The sequence below is a fragment of the Echinops telfairi genome, unplaced genomic scaffold (assembly GCF_000313985.2).
Source record: "Echinops telfairi isolate 266 unplaced genomic scaffold, ASM31398v2 ScPeMD7_25;HRSCAF=90, whole genome shotgun sequence".
Taxonomy (NCBI): Eukaryota; Metazoa; Chordata; class Mammalia; order Afrosoricida; family Tenrecidae; genus Echinops; species Echinops telfairi.
The window spans coordinates 32,336,635-32,351,461 of NW_022103922.1; the positions used below are offsets into that span (position 1 = coordinate 32,336,635).

General features: G+C 56.8%; 2 protein-coding genes across 3 annotated transcripts; both read right to left on the bottom strand.

Moving 5' to 3' along the window:
- Nucleotides 1-970: 970 nt before the first annotated feature.
- On the bottom strand, nt 971-7,061 carry DCTN3 (dynactin subunit 3). 2 transcript variants are annotated; one of them, XM_004712384.4, is made up of 7 exons: nt 6,947-7,061; nt 5,476-5,560; nt 4,606-4,692; nt 2,977-3,060; nt 2,095-2,153; nt 1,451-1,510; nt 971-1,304 (listed from the first exon to the last, which is right to left on the bottom strand). In XM_004712384.4, the coding sequence occupies exons 1-7, from the start codon at nt 7,040-7,042 to the stop codon at nt 1,215-1,217; spliced, it is 561 nt and encodes a 186-aa protein (XP_004712441.1). In that variant the 5' UTR covers nt 7,043-7,061; the 3' UTR covers nt 971-1,214. The 2 variants fall into 2 exon arrangements, with proteins under 2 accessions (XP_004712441.1, XP_045145248.1); XM_045289313.1 differs by having other exon boundaries at nt 2,095-2,170.
- A 983-nt stretch (nt 7,062-8,044) lies between these two features.
- On the bottom strand, nt 8,045-14,084 carry ARID3C (AT-rich interaction domain 3C). The gene is made up of 7 exons (XM_004712427.1): nt 13,770-14,084; nt 11,844-11,916; nt 9,848-10,031; nt 9,472-9,737; nt 8,862-9,044; nt 8,576-8,665; nt 8,045-8,145 (listed from the first exon to the last, which is right to left on the bottom strand). The coding sequence occupies exons 1-7, from the start codon at nt 14,082-14,084 to the stop codon at nt 8,045-8,047; spliced, it is 1,212 nt and encodes a 403-aa protein (XP_004712484.1).
- Nucleotides 14,085-14,827: the final 743 nt, after the last annotated feature.

The window sequence follows — 14,827 nt, forward strand, 5'->3', positions numbered from 1 at the left end:
GGGGGAGAGGCCTGGTTACCCCGTTCTGAGCTTTGCCCCCAAGGCAAGGTGTCAGCAGGAGCCAGCTGAAGAGACGCTCGCTCGGGCCGCAGGGAAAGGCGGCTTCGTGGAGGGAAAGAGCCCGCGGCCGCTGGTGACTTCTGGCCTTAGGACCCCAGGGGCGTGCCCACCGAGCCTAGAATGGTGCGCTGGGTACGAATATAGTAGGCGAAAGAATGGCCTGGTGAAATAAGTGGCAGTGGGAATAAAGTAGCGTTAAATTGGGAGAGTTTAGGAGGTGGATTCGGCGCAGTGTTAGTGACTGGACCGAGGTGAGGGAGGGAAGGGAGCGTCCAGGGTGTCCCCAGGTTTCAGGCCAGTTTGGCAAGCAGGATCTGAGGGGTCCGGGAGACCGCCTAGGTGTGGTAGTGGGCTGGGCAATTGGAGAGGAGGCTGGAGACCAGGACACTCCACGACCACCGGGGGGCAGCAGACACCTGGCTGCAGCCCACCTCCTTCCTCTCTGCAGCCATACCTTCCATCCCTCCACCTTTTCCAGGGCTCCCCTTACAGGCCGACAGCACCTGATGGGAGACACGCTTAAAGGCTCCTGTCTTTGCACATACTGCTCTCTCGGGTCTCAAAAGTGACTTCATATCACACCCAAGGGCCCCCTCTCCCATCGGTCCCTTCTGTTCCCCAAAGGGACCCTGTGTTCAAGGAAGGGAATACCCTATCCTTGACACTCCGTATCACCACCCTGATGCCTGCCTGGGGCTGGGATTGGGTAGACCCATCCCCGGGTGCTCCGTGAGAGTGGGGTAAACGGACACATACAAGAATGTCCCTTTCCTACTGAGGGGAGCCTTCATGCTGAGATTTCCACCCCCAGGACGTGGGGAAACCAAGATGTGTATAATTCCCTGCTCAACCACTAGGTGTCGACTTGCCCCCACCCCCACGCCATAAATCATGTAAGTCCGCACTGGGCTCCAGGATCGCTTATAATTTATTTTCCCTGGAATTAGGGCACTGGCTAGGTAGTCAGTGTTACAGATCTCAAATCTCAGTAGTCCCAGACCTGTGACTTCAGTGCTCCACCCCTGAATGGCTCAGGTGGGCTATGAATCCAATAAATAGGAAAAGCAAGCGCCCTCTGCCCTATTACAAGGGCAGATTGGCCCCAGGCTGGAGTCCAGCTGTCCTGGCTGCCCCAGGACGGCAGCAAGCGGTGGTCACTCCTCCGCTGGCTTCACTTGCTTGGCAGCCTCGAGTTGGCAAAGCAGCTCATCCCACTGCACAAACTGCTTGGAGAGTAGCATTGTCTGGTTGCTGGTCAAGGAGGGAACAAGGCAGTCTGAGGGCATGGAGAAACTTCCCAGTGGCCAAAGGGCAGCAGGGATGCGAGAGGGAACCAAGACACAAAGCTTGGGATCTGCCCCATTAGAGACCAGGCTGGGGGAAAGGATACGGTCTTGTTGTATTCCTCCAGGAGGGCCTTGGACTCCTCGGTGACGTCCACACACTGGTCCTACGGGGCCAAGAGGTGTCAGAGAAAGGGGTGGGCACAGCCCCGACCCTTCCCAGCCTTCCTACCTCCTCAGGAACCTCATCATCAAACCCAGAAAAGCGGATGCTTTAGCCTAGAATCACAGGCACCCCCTGCAGGCTCCAGGATGGGCACCCTGACAATGAATGGTATGGCTGGGCCATCTCTGTCCAAAGGCTGCCAGGTGAAGTGGGTCACACTTAAGGAAACTATGCTCCTAGTAGGCCTCCTTCTCCCCCACTAATTTTGAGCCCTTTTTGCACTTTACACTAGGGCCTGGACCACGTGAAAAACAGCACCTCCAGCCCCGGTCGAGGACACGAGAACACACCACAGCAGGAATTCTGCCTCTCAGAGTGACCTTACTAGCAGGAGGCCTGGATGTGACCCTAGGCAGGTCCCAGCCCAAGTTCTGGGCAGGAGAAAAGATATACCAGCAGCATGTGCATTTCCTCAGGAGATGTCATCAGAGAGGCCTGAGGCTGCTCCCCCAGATAGTGGGGTGTATGGACTAGGTGGCTGACCACCTTCCCTTTTCTTCCCTTCCCACCCGGTCCCCCCCATACCTGCTGCTGGATATGGATCTGGGCCAAGTGCTGCAGGCGGGCGGCATGCTCAGGAACGGCTGTAAAACACAACGCGCTGCCCGAAGCTGCTGGCGCCCTCCCCCGGGACTGCTCAATAGTCTATTAGGTCTTCGTCAGGATTAGAGTATTGAGTGGAGAAGCTAAACAAACGCCAGGCTTCATCGACCACTGCAGTTGGTGGGGAGGACTGGGTGGTGGGGGCGGCTACCAGCCCCCACCAGCCCCACCCCAGCCCGGAAAGGAGGGAGGATACAGGCCTCTGGAAGAACACAAAGCTTGGGGTGGCCAGAGCTGTACCCCCCACCCTCACCCCAGGGCTGGAAGCAGGGCCAAGTAGAGAGGGGTCTGGCCCCAGTCCTCATGGGGAGCCTGCTGGTGAGCAGAGGTGGGGTGCAGGTCCCTAAACTGGCCACCCCAAATCCTACTCTAAGAGCCCTGGCCACTGTGCTGGGTCCTCAGTGTAAGCTGTCAGGTATTCCGCAGGTGGCTGGGAAAACCTCCTCCAGAGACAGACAAGATGGGTATCTGGATTCAATTAAAGCCACTGTCGGCCTGTCAATGCCCAGGCCCGGGCTGCTCGTGGCAGTGCAGCAGGGGGACCAAATGCACATTCACAACAGAGGGGGCTGCTGCCAAGGGGTGGGCGAGAAGCCAGTGTACACCCCCAGGGCTGGGGGTTGCTGGCATTTCCACCAGTCCTCAGACCCAGACAGTGAGAGGTCCTCACCCTGGGCTCTGCCCTGGTGATTCTAACCCGGATGGAAGTGGCATGAGGACCCAGGGAACCCAGAACAGGAGGACGTCCTGCCCAGCCACCCACCTCCCCAGCCGAGTAGTGGAGCTGCAGCCCCAGACAGGTACCTTTGATGGGAGGGCTGTCCAGCATGGGCACCAAGGCCTCCACCTGCTGCAGTAGCGCCACCTGGGAGAGGAGCCACCGCTCCTCTGAAACAGAAGCAGAAGGGACAGGCAGTAAGGAAGGCTCGCCCAGGCGAGCTGAGGCCCTACTCGGGGATGACTGGGTCCTAGAGCTTGGGTCAGCTACTCTGCCTGAGGCCCCCCTTTCTCTAGGAGCACACTCCTCTCTTCTGAACACCTTGAGTTTGGCCCATCTAAAGTCAGACTCTCAGTTTTGCCGCAGTTTCCCACTAGGGCACCATCCTCCTGGCTCCTCTCAGTAACTTCTCAAATGCTTGGCTGGTAGAGGGCTTGTTTTGAAGAGGGGGGAAAAAGCCCTCCTCTGAGCAGTCACAAGGAGAGCACAGGTACAGAGCTGGTTGGAAGAGTAGGCCTGGAGGCTGAGCAAGGGCTTAAAGGACAGGCTCTGGACTTAGGGTTTTACCCGGCAAGCACGGGGAGACACTGAGCTTCCCAAGCAGGCCAAGCCGCACCTTGAAAACCATGTGCAGCTGGGGAAAGACCAGCATCAGGAAAATGACTAAGGGACTGTTGAGGTGTGAGAGGATGTCATGGACTGAACTGTGTCCCCTCCAAAATATGTGTTACAATCCTGATTCCTCTACCTGTGTCTGGGACCCTGTCTGGAAATAAGGAGGGAGGGGGTTTGCTGTGTTACATTAATGAAGCCAAGTGGATCCTAAGCCTAATCACTTCTTGAGTTAGAAAAAGACCAAAACAGAAACAGAGACCCCCACAGGTGGTAGAGATAGATGGAGGCACACACCCAGGAATGCCAACAATTGCTTCTACCACAAGAAGCGGAAACAAACACGGAAGGCCCTCCCTGGAGCCAGGTCCTGAATTTGGACTTCTAGCATCTTGATCTGTGAGAAGATACAATTCCGCTCTTTGAAGTCTCCCATTCATGATCATTTCTATTATGGGAGGACTAGGTCACTGAAATGGAGGACAATCTCTGGGGAAGTAGCACTGGGGAGGGACAAGAAGACTCACCCCAAGAGGCAGTGCAGAGGGGACAGCTCAGGAGCTCTTTGACAGCTGCCCATACTCACCCAGGGCTCAGGAACTTCTTACCACCTCTTCCCTACCCCCCTGCTATTCAGGGTAGTGTGAGATACACTGGCTACATAAATGACCACTGAACACTTGATTGAAGGAAGGAACACAGGAGGTAACCATTCTGACCTAGAACTCTGACATCCCCGAGCCATGAAAGGAAGAGGGAAACTCAGGCAGTGCTCTCCCCCAAATGCAATTCCCTCTGCTCCCACCCTCCGGGGAAGTGCCTCTGTCCCAGGACAAGTGAGGAAGCCCTAGGGGCAGACCACTGCTGGAGCACTGGAGCAGCTCACCCTGTGGTTGGCACTGAGGCCTGCAGATGGCGCAGCTAGACCAGGCCTGGTGCCTGCCAGAGGACCCCCCACCCCCACCTGCGCAGGCCACTCCAGCCAGAGCAGCTGCCAGGGCTGCAGCCATGAGAGCACTCGATGAGGAAGCTGTTCCTGCACCCAGTCTCGCCTACCATGCACAGCCCCAGGTGCCTGGCACACACCAACCGCCCAGCACTACCTGCTAAGATGAACTGCAGCTTAGAAGCATCGGGTATGGCAATTCGGTCCATGTACTCAGGATCCAGGTATTTGATCAGGTCTTCAACTAGAGAAGGAGCAAGACAGGAAATGGAACCAATGGGGTTGGGCAGTGGGGCTCTGTCAGATGATGACATTAGTGAAGAGTGGACACGGTGCCCTGCCCCCAGTCCTCTCCACTCCCATCACCTCCAGCTGGGGGCATCATGGCTACCACCATGCTGGGGCCCTCAGCTCACCCACTGACCTATCTTCACCGAGGGGTGAAAGTCCCTTTCTCCCTCAGTGCCACCAAGACAAGCCAGAGCTTCGCCTGATTTCCACTTAATGAGCAGAGGTTGTTAGAGCTGAGGTGACCAAGAAAGGCTTGGCTGCCCTAAGATTAGGACTCTCGGTACCTAATTTCTGCCCCTTGACCTTAGTTACACACTGGGGTGTTAATCACAAGGTCAGCAGTTCGAATCCACCAGCCGCTCTGTGGGAGAAAGATGAGGCTTTCTGTTCCCATGAAGATGTACAGCCTCGGAAACCAAATGAGGCAGTTCTACTCTGCCCTATAGGGCCGAGAGGAGTCAGTGGACTCCACAGCAGTGAGTTTGAAGAGCTTATTTTGACCTTGCCCTTCCGCCTCCTCCTAGGGTTCCTGTCCCACAGCTTAGAGCACTGTTATGGGCATGGAGTTCATTTACCAGGCAAAAAGAAAGCTCACCCATATCACTATGTCAGCACAGGGACATGTCCTCACATTCCTGCTTTCCCAAAAGACAAGCCTATGTCCTGCTGGGCTTCAGGGCCAGGTCCAAGAAACCACAGGCATAAGAGAGCAGGCAGTCCCCCAAGAGGCACTTACTCTTTTTGTACAGAATCTTCACCCTCTCTCTCTTGCTGGAAATATTCCCCAAAGCCACCTGTACCTTGACCAGGCCATCAGCCACCTGGGGATGGGAAGAGGGCGGGGGTGTAAGTCCAAGACAAAGCACATGGATCAAGGTCTGGAGGAGGTAAAGAAGCTGTATCCACCATCTGGCTCCCAGCAAGGTAGGTTGGCCCTCTTCTTTTGTCTTAAAGGAGACGGAATCCTATCTCCAGGGAATCTTCAGGGTAGAGAAATAATCATGTATCCTTTGGGGCTTCCAAGCTTAAGGGCAGCAGCATAGATGTTATATTGCCCAGTTCCTAAAACCGTGACAAGATGACAAGAGCAAGCTTACCTGGTCATGGAGCTGGCTGGCCAACCCCTAGCCCTGTCCCTTTCCCCTCAGATTTAGGATGGAACATACAAGAGTAGGGTGGGAAAGAACAGACAGCCTAAGCTAAGATCCCTGTGATGTTGCAATCCCTGTATTAGGGAACCAAGAGAATCCGGCTAGGAGAGATGCATACCGTTCACAGCATGTGGATTGAGACAGTCGAGTGAGAAAGTTCGGTAGGAAACTAGATACCCACGCGTGGTTCTCAGAACATAAATCTGGGCCAGCAATACACAGCTGAGACATATTGATATGTCAATATTCACCAAAATTATGGAAGCGAATGAGCTTCAGGGTAGAGGTAATAAATGTTCAAATTCAAAAGTCAAATCTATGGGGTGGCAAATCAGGTCTGGAAGAAGCAACCAGCGAGGTTGGAGGAAACCTAAAAGGGCTGGTGACAAAGGGAGAGGACACTTGAAATGAGGTCTCAAATGGAAGCCCAATCTGCTAGTGGTGCTTCGTTCATTCCACAAGACTTGCCAACAGAGGACGTCATGAGCCCACGTGCACTTAGCTCCAGACAGGCTGACAGTGCAGCAGGAGCTCTTCAGTAAAAGCCCTTCCAAGTAAAAAGGGGATGAGTGGGAACCTGAACCTTAGGGCTGCCAAAATCCAGTCACTTGGGTGAAGAACTGGTCTACCTCCAAACTCCAGGTATCCGACTCCACCTTCTACTCAGCCCTCTCGGACCTCACCTAGCCTCACCTGGAGCCAGCCCCGTGCACCTCTCCACACACACAATCCATTAACAATAATGCGGGGCTCGCCTTCCACTGTGGGCGGCGCTCTTCTTGGAGATACATCAGTCAGGTCCCAAATAGGCCGAGGGCGCAGGGCGGAGTCTTAGTCGCCTTTCGTACAAAGCTCACCCTGAGCTTGGTAACTACCTGCAGTCTCCCCTTCCTGCCCCAGCGGGAGAGATCCCGGGAGAAGGATGGGTCGGTTCCGGGAGGCCCTGGCTTTGATTTCAAAGGCCGAGGCGAGCGGTGGCATCCACTTCGAGGGCCGGGCCTGTGGGATGCTCTGCTCTGTTCGAGAAAGGGTCACCTGGATATATAGATCGCTCACCTTTCGCGAGCCCCGCGCCCCGCTTGGTCCATACACCCAGCGCTCCAGCTCCTCCACACCCGCCTGTAGCCGCTGCAGATCGGTCACAGCCGCCATACTCCCCACTACCGGGTTTCAGCCGGGGACGCGTCCGAGGGCGGGACATCTGTCCAAATAGGAAGACTGACCAATCCGAGCGCACGGGCGCCCTCTAAGAGGGAAGTGACACCACCCTCGGAGCTTTCAATGCCGGAAGTGTTCCGAGAGGCGCCACTGCGGAGAGTCAAAAGTTGCCTGGTTACCTAGACAACGGCTCCCGGTGACAGATAATCTACACAACGTTTGCCTTTCTTACCTAATGCGAAGGTACCAGAGAAGTTTACCCAATCCCCTGAAGTTCTCCGTACAAATACGCAGTATTCCAGGATCGATCCTTTCCCGTTGGTCAGTGGGAGGTCCCATGAATGAGCACGGTCTTTTGAAGTCCTCTGCAGATGGGATTAACGGACTTGCCCGAGCACACCCCCACCCACCCACAGTCCTCTACTGCTAGAATTAGCATTCGAACTCAGACCCGAGTCAAGAGCCTGAGCTTCACTCCGCCTCCCTCTCCCCTCCTGGATCCCTGACTGGAAGCAGTACGTTGTGTCACATAATTATATTCACCTCCCGCCCCCCTTCCCCACCAAACCCCCAAACCAACAAGAAGGAGAAGACACCCAGGAATGGAGGGACAGTAGCTTTATTATCCAGATGTGGCCCTCCCGGATACCTCCTCCACAGCACCCTCACCCCACCCTTCACCTGGCTCCTGAAAAGGAGCCCCCTTGGGGCGCTCGCAAGGATATTGCTATAGGGAGCTTGTGAAGGAGATAACGGGGTCACTCTGAGGATAGCTCTTTGGCAGACGCTGCTGGATTTGGCCAGGGAGCCAAATCTATGAGGTAGATGTAACATGGAAAGAAACCTCTTTGGCTTCAAGTCCACATGGCATGGGGGAGGGGGAGTCATCTCCCAGGGCAGGGTCCCAGAGTGAATGCCCTGGAAGAAGCAAGGTATAGGGGGGCTGTCCTCCCCCTCAGCAGTGGGGTCAGGACTCTTAGATCTGAGTGGGAGCTCTCAGGGTGAGGCGCTGGGAGAGGACCCTGCAGGGGGTGGGGGCACAGGGTTGGTTGGACCCTGGGAAGCTGGCAGAGGCTGGCGGCGGGCAAAGAGGACACCTGGCAGATGGGTGAGATGGTAGAAGGCAAACAGAGCATGGAAACAGAAGAGGGGGACAAGAGTGAGATTGGTAGAACACATGCCCCTGCCACAAACCAGTTAGGACAAGCTCCTTGGGTCTGTGGGAGACTCCTATGCCAGTATAAATTGCCCTCAAAAGGGCAAACTGGCATCTACGATGATACATGGATGGGCCTATGACAAGGCAGGCATCCCATGGTACCCATACCAATGAGGTCATGCCTTGGACCCCATGCCATGTAGAACCCACTATAGCCCATGCCACTGTAGCAGTCTACTGAACCCCTTGTTACCCATGCAGACTTAGATGTCTTCGAACCTCATGCTAGTAGAGATAGTCTAAAATCCCCATGCCAGTGTAAATACCCTGGACCCCATGCCAGTGTAGACAGCCTGCAGCACCCCTACCAGTGTAGACCACCCCGTTGATCTCTAGAGCCATGTTGATACTGCTGATGCCACTGCCTGCCAGACTGAGAGGCCCGTCCAGGCGCTCCTCTGTTCAAGAGGAGGCAGGGGTCACATTTTGGGAATCAGACTTCTTACTTAGAAGGGCCCTCCTCCATCCCTGTGGCCAGCCCCCATCCCAGTCCAGACCCACATCTGTAATCACAAAGCCCCACCTCCAATGCCTATGGAGTATGGCATCTGTCTTCCGCCCCGAAGCCCCCTGGGCAATAAGTTTCCTTCTCACCCCTCAAGGGGACCTTGCCACGGGGCAGAAAACTGGGGGGTGCGCCAGGTCGAGTTGGGTCCATGGGCCCCATCAGCACAGCCCTCTTCTCCGGGGGCTCCTCCGGTGCCAACTTCTCGCGCACGGGTCCCAGGGCCAGACCCACCGGCAATGCCATGCGAGGGCTGGGGATTCCGCTCTCCTCTGGAAGAACACCTCACTCAGCTCCCCTGCCTCAACCCACTCCATCTCTGCATTTGGTTCTCATCCAACCTCCTGCATGGAGTTTCATCTCCCCTCCCATCTCCGTTGGAGCCCTCAGCCAAGGGGCCCATAAAGTCCAGCTCAGTGCAAGACAATGGGGGGAATGGCTGAGAAATTTAGGTTTTCTTTAAATCCACCTTTAAATCATTCCACTTTCCCCCACTCCCTTCCTCTCCTATTTGCACAGAATATACGCAAATAGGAGCCCAGATATGAATGAAGTGGAACTGCGCTTGTTAGAGGGACTTCCCGTTCGTTACACCACAGGGATGGCTCTCCAGATTCCCAGCGCTTCATGACCCCAACCTTCAGAACCCTAAACCTCGGGGATTGCTCTCCGATTCTATGCAGCCGCCTCCCCTCGCACCTTTCTTTACCGGGCTCGGGCTTATCTGGGCGCATGCGTGCGCAGGTAGTCCGGGGGCGGAGCTGTGGGCGGGGCCGGGCGGGGCCCCGGGCGGGGCGGGGCCGGAAGCCACCTGAGGAGGCGGCCCAGCCAGGCCGAAGAGCTGCGTGGCCGTGTAAGCTTGGCGACGGCCCTCGCGCCGGTTGCTGTCGATGGCGGCCTGGAGCTCCCCGGGCGAGCTGAGCGCTCGCGTCTCGCACTCATAAGGGTACAGGTACTTCATGTATCTAGAGGCAGATGGGGTGTGGGGCAGGAAGCGGGACCTGTCCGCTGGAACCCCACAGCCCGCCCACAGCCCCAGGGGGGCCCTCCACGCCCGCTTGACCCCGGGCCTCACTGGGTACGCAGGGTGAAGGCGGCCGAAGTGATGGTGGTGGGTAGACTGAGGCCTCGCGTCACCTCCCGCCACACCTTGCGGTTGATGACTTCCACTAGGCCACCCTTGGCGGTCACCAGGCGGAACAAGGCATACAGGTCCAGCACCTGCTTCGCCATGATGGGCACGCGGTTTACCGGCGTCCCTGGTGGGGGTGGGCAGAGGAACGGGACACTAAGACCCCCGTGCGCAGCATCTCTGGGGACTGAAGAAGTTGGACCCTTGCAGGAGGCCTGGGGAGGCAGGGCTAGGCCAGTGGAGGGAGGGAGAGGAGGGGGGAACAGGTGGAATTGGAAGCAAAGTCCCCTGGGGCTAGAAGGACAGGCTGCTAGGACCAGGACAAACTGTTTCAGCCAGCTTCTGACACAGCGACTCAGCGTTGCCATGATCGTCCGCCGGTTGTCCTCCAGCAGATTCCAAATCAGACACACATCCCCCTCCCCGCCCCCCATGGGACTAACGGGGCGGGCTCCTTCGGGCTTTCACCAGAGCCTGGGGCGAAGTCCAGCCTCTGTTTGCGGTTGAGAGTCTTGACTTTGCACGCTCAGAAACTCAGACACGCGTCTGGACCGGTCTTGGGAGGGATGCCTACGCTCGTAGTCCAACAAAGCTTCGTTTCCCACACGCAACTTTGAACTTCACTGGACGCTTTTTCTTTCTTGAATTCCCGCCCCCCCGCTCCCGCGTCCCCCAACTCCGGTGTTGGCGTCTGGATTTGGGTCACGGGCCCTCGTTTGGCACCCTCTGGGCTAGGTAGTAGGAAGGTGCTGAAGAGCCCGACTCCCCCCAACAGTGGCCCGAGCACGGTGGGCTCAGGAAGGAGCTCAGCCAGCTCCGAAGCCCACCCCGCGCGCCAATCTGACAAAAGGGCCTGTCTGCGCTGAGCGATGGGCCCCAGTTAATTCCTTACCGATCCGGTCCCCTCCCTCTGCCGCCTTTGGACCCGAACAATTAGCCGCGGCCTGATTAATGGGGGGAAATTATCGGCCCCTTGGGACACCTTCCCTCCACCCCCCAAGCCGCAGCAGGCTTGAAGGGAGGCAGGGACCAGAGGGAAGCCTGGGGGCGGCGACGGGTGCTGGCATGGTTCAGAACCTGAGCCTGCAGAAGGGTAGTCCGGAGGACAGGGAGGAGACCGTGGGAGCAGAGCGACCAGATCTCCCTGGGGAGCAAGGCGACTTGGAGCCCCGCTGAGGGTCCTCCAGGAAGAAAGAAGCCTGAAAGGGGTAATAGGCCTGGGGTGGGGGCCTGAGGGGCTTAGATCAGCAGCTACGGGGAGGGTGGGGGGTGGGGGTGGAGTGCAGCCAGTTAATTAGCGGCTTATCAGACCTCAGTCGGAGTGAGTTAATTAGCTTTGTAGGGAGAGATAATGAGTCAGTCTTCGGGCTCATGAATCTGGGGAGAAGCCGGGGTGATGGACTGCCGCCCACCCCTCTCCCCTCCTGGATTCTTCTTCCTGCTCTTCCAGCTCTGAGATTCCTGGAAAGGAATCCCTTCTCCCTCACAGTCACATCCCACTCCTTTGGGAAGTCTTCCCTCTGTCTAACCCCAGTCTTTCCTGCTGTAGAAGAGCTCAGGGATGGCCCATGCCTGAAGCAAGGGGAAATTGTATGGAGATAAGGCTGGAGGGAAGGCTTGCTGTAGAGGACCAAGCATTCTGAGGCCTCAGTTCTGGATAGCCCCCCACCCACCCACACACACACACACACAAGTCAACCAGTTCCCCCTCCACCCTTCCCATTGATCCCACACTCATTAACTTGTCAGTGGTCTGACCTCTAATTAATCCCGGGGCAGAGGAGGGGGGCAGGGTCAGAGGTTAAAGATGCTACTGAGGGCCCAAAGGACAGATCCTGCCCACCACAGGGACCAAACCACGGAGTCTCCCTTCTTCAAACTTGGTGAATGGAGGCCATCACAGGATCCCCCTCCCCCCTCCCACCATCACCCCACTCACCCCTCTTCTGCATGAAGCTAAACAGGTCATCCAGAAATTCCTTCCTCTTGGGGTCTGCATCAAGTTCATACAGCTGGGAAAAGAACAAGGTCATCTCCCCCAGTTCTGCTGACCCCACCCCCAATCCCACCCCAGGGACCTCAATTCAAGAGGGACTTTAAACAAGGACACCTGACTGAAGCTTGCTTAGGATCTGAAATTTGGACTTTCTGGCATGGGGTTCTCACTTCCTGGCGGTAGGTAGGGCCACATTTTTCTGATATGCACAGAGGGACATAGGGTAAGAGAAGTAGGTAGGAGCTGAGCCTGCCCTTTGGGGATGACTTGCCCACCCTAGGAGAGCCTGGTCCATGCTGAGCAGCCTGACACACGTGCTGGAGGCACACATTCTCTGGCTTTCATTCATGCAAGCATTCATTGGAATCCCTGGGTGCCAGGACAGCAGGTGGTGGGGCACCCACCTTTCAGCCAGTGGGTGCCCAGAAGCTTTGGGATTGAAACCTGGTGCCCCTCACCCCACCTTCTGGTCTAATCGCCCTCCTGCTCACTGTAGTAACGGCCACAAGGGTCTATGCCACCCAGGCCCTCTGAGTTGGAAGGCAGGTCTTGAAGGACCTTACGGTCATCTCCCTCCTTCCCAGCCCCCCTAGACCCTGCCTCTCCAGGAAAAGAATCCCTGGAGTAATGGAGTCAGTTACCCCAAGTAACACCTCCTCCCTAGTAAGAAAGCTCAGTCACAAACACCCATGAGCAGGAAACACTAAAGCAGTGGGTGTCAACCTTCCTAATGCCGTGACCCTTTCATACAGTTCCTCATGTTGTGGTGACCTCCAACCATAACATTTTTTGTTGCTACTTCATCACTGTCATTTTGCTACTGTTATGAATTGGGTGACCCTTGTGAAAGGGTCATTCGACCCCCAAAGGGATCTCGATCCACAGGTTGAGAACCACTGCACTAGAGGCTCAGCTTTAGAGCAGCCCTCCCTGACAACAGCCCTGAGCTGTGCAGGACTGTGCAGCACAAGTAACACACAGCTACTAGTAAAAACCGCAGAACTCAACTCAGGAGAGGCAACCCCGAGCCCCATCTCCAGACTAACAGATCTCCGTGACACTAACGCTGTCCCAAAGCCCTAACCAGAAATTAGCACTTTCAGAACATACCCAACACTAACACCCTGTGACTGACCTCTTCAGAAAAGCACACCTAAGTCACATCCATGACTAGCACCTTGCCAAGGAACAGACCTGGGAAATGCCCTAAGGCTCCCATTGTGCCAGCTTGGAATGAGATCTTTAAGGGAAAACAAAAACACCAAGCCTAGGAGGAAGAGCCCTCTGAATAATATTTTGACACTCCAGTTGCCCAAGGATCTTGCCATCACACAGAGGTCACTACAGGATGAGAACTGGGACTCAGGGTCTCAGACCAGAGGAAAGAATTGGGATTAGATGGAGTCAGGGAAGAGGTGAGGGTGGGTTACCAGGCTGCCAAGGGAGTGGAAACCTCCATTCTGTTTCCACAGGTGTCATCAGCCTGGGACACCCCCACAGGAATATGACCTTGTGGTTGGATGTGCACTTGGACCTGGAAGCCTCAGCTCCAAGGCTCTCCAACCTCAAAACACTTCTCGGAGACACTGATACTTCCCATCTTTCCTCCCAGCCCCACTCCTCCATTCAGTCTTGTATTTTGGGGTGTCTCCGGCACTTCTTCCTCCATCTTTGAATGTGTACACAGCTCTGGGTGTCTCTCCCTCCCTGTCGCTATTCCCCCACCTGACTCCTGCAGGGCGTCTCAGCGCCTTGCTCTCTGGCTCTCTCTTTGCCCTGCAGAGAGCAATCAGGGCCTAGCATGGCCAAGCTTTTGACTGCATTTGCCCAGAGAGGAGGAAGAAGGAGAGGACATGGAGGGCGTCCTACCTGCTTGAACTGTTCCTCATAGGTCCACTCGTGGGGATGGGCTTCAGGGAGCTGGCTGGCAGGCGAAGAACTGGGGCTCCTGGCCCCTGGACGACTCTCCTCTGTTGTATCCTCGGCGCTCGTTTCCTCCCCTTCCACCTCCTCTTCAGCATCCTCCTCTTCCTCAGCCCCAACCTTACCCAAGGCCCCCTCAGGGGCCTGCAGGGTCTGGAGGAGTCCCGGCAAGGGAGGCCTTGGGGGCGGAGGGCGAGGGGGACCCGGAGGCCCCACCCCCCGGGCCAGCCGGGCTGCCTGCTGCCTCTGCAGGGCCTCCATTACCGCTTCCAGGCGCAGGCCCCCGGCTGGGGAGGGCCCTGGCACCAGGCGGGGCCCAGAGGAGAGGGCCGCCTGTTGGGGAGGGAGTTATGGGGTCTGTGTCCTGCTGTCCCCACAGCAACGGGAGGGGGACACAGACTCGGGGAAGTATAGGGGCCTTAGGGAAGGGGCAGAAAGCTTCCTCCGAGGTGGACCCGAACCCACCTAGAGGTGGAGAGAGCAGGAGAAAGTGACACCACGGGCCTTGACTGAGGGTGGGAGAGGCCGAGCTGCTCAGGGAGGGTGACAGGACATAAGCGGCAGACAGAGGGGACTCAGAGATCTGACAGAGAGCATGCAGGGAGATGTGGGGCTAGAGAGAGAAACGGGACGGAGACAAGGAGAGGCAGAAGCGGGGAGAAGCGGAAGGCAGAGACAAGAATGGAGAGACAGAGATGCGGAAAGATGCGCTGCGAACAGAGAGGGAGCGAGATGGAGGAGGGAGCCTCCGCTAGATAGCCAAACCCCTGAGTGACAGCCCGTAAGAGAGAGGGGCAGAGGCGGAGAGACAACTAGTGAGACGGGCTGTGAGACAGACAGGGAAAGAGCCCAGCTCTGCTAGACACGCACCCGAACCAGGGATCGGAGGTGCGCAGACGGACGGACAGGACGGGAGACCGACAGAGCCGGTCGCAGAGGACAAGAAGCCAGTAGGCACGCGAATCGAGCAGCCAGGGCAGAGCCCTGGGCAGAGACGGAGCGGC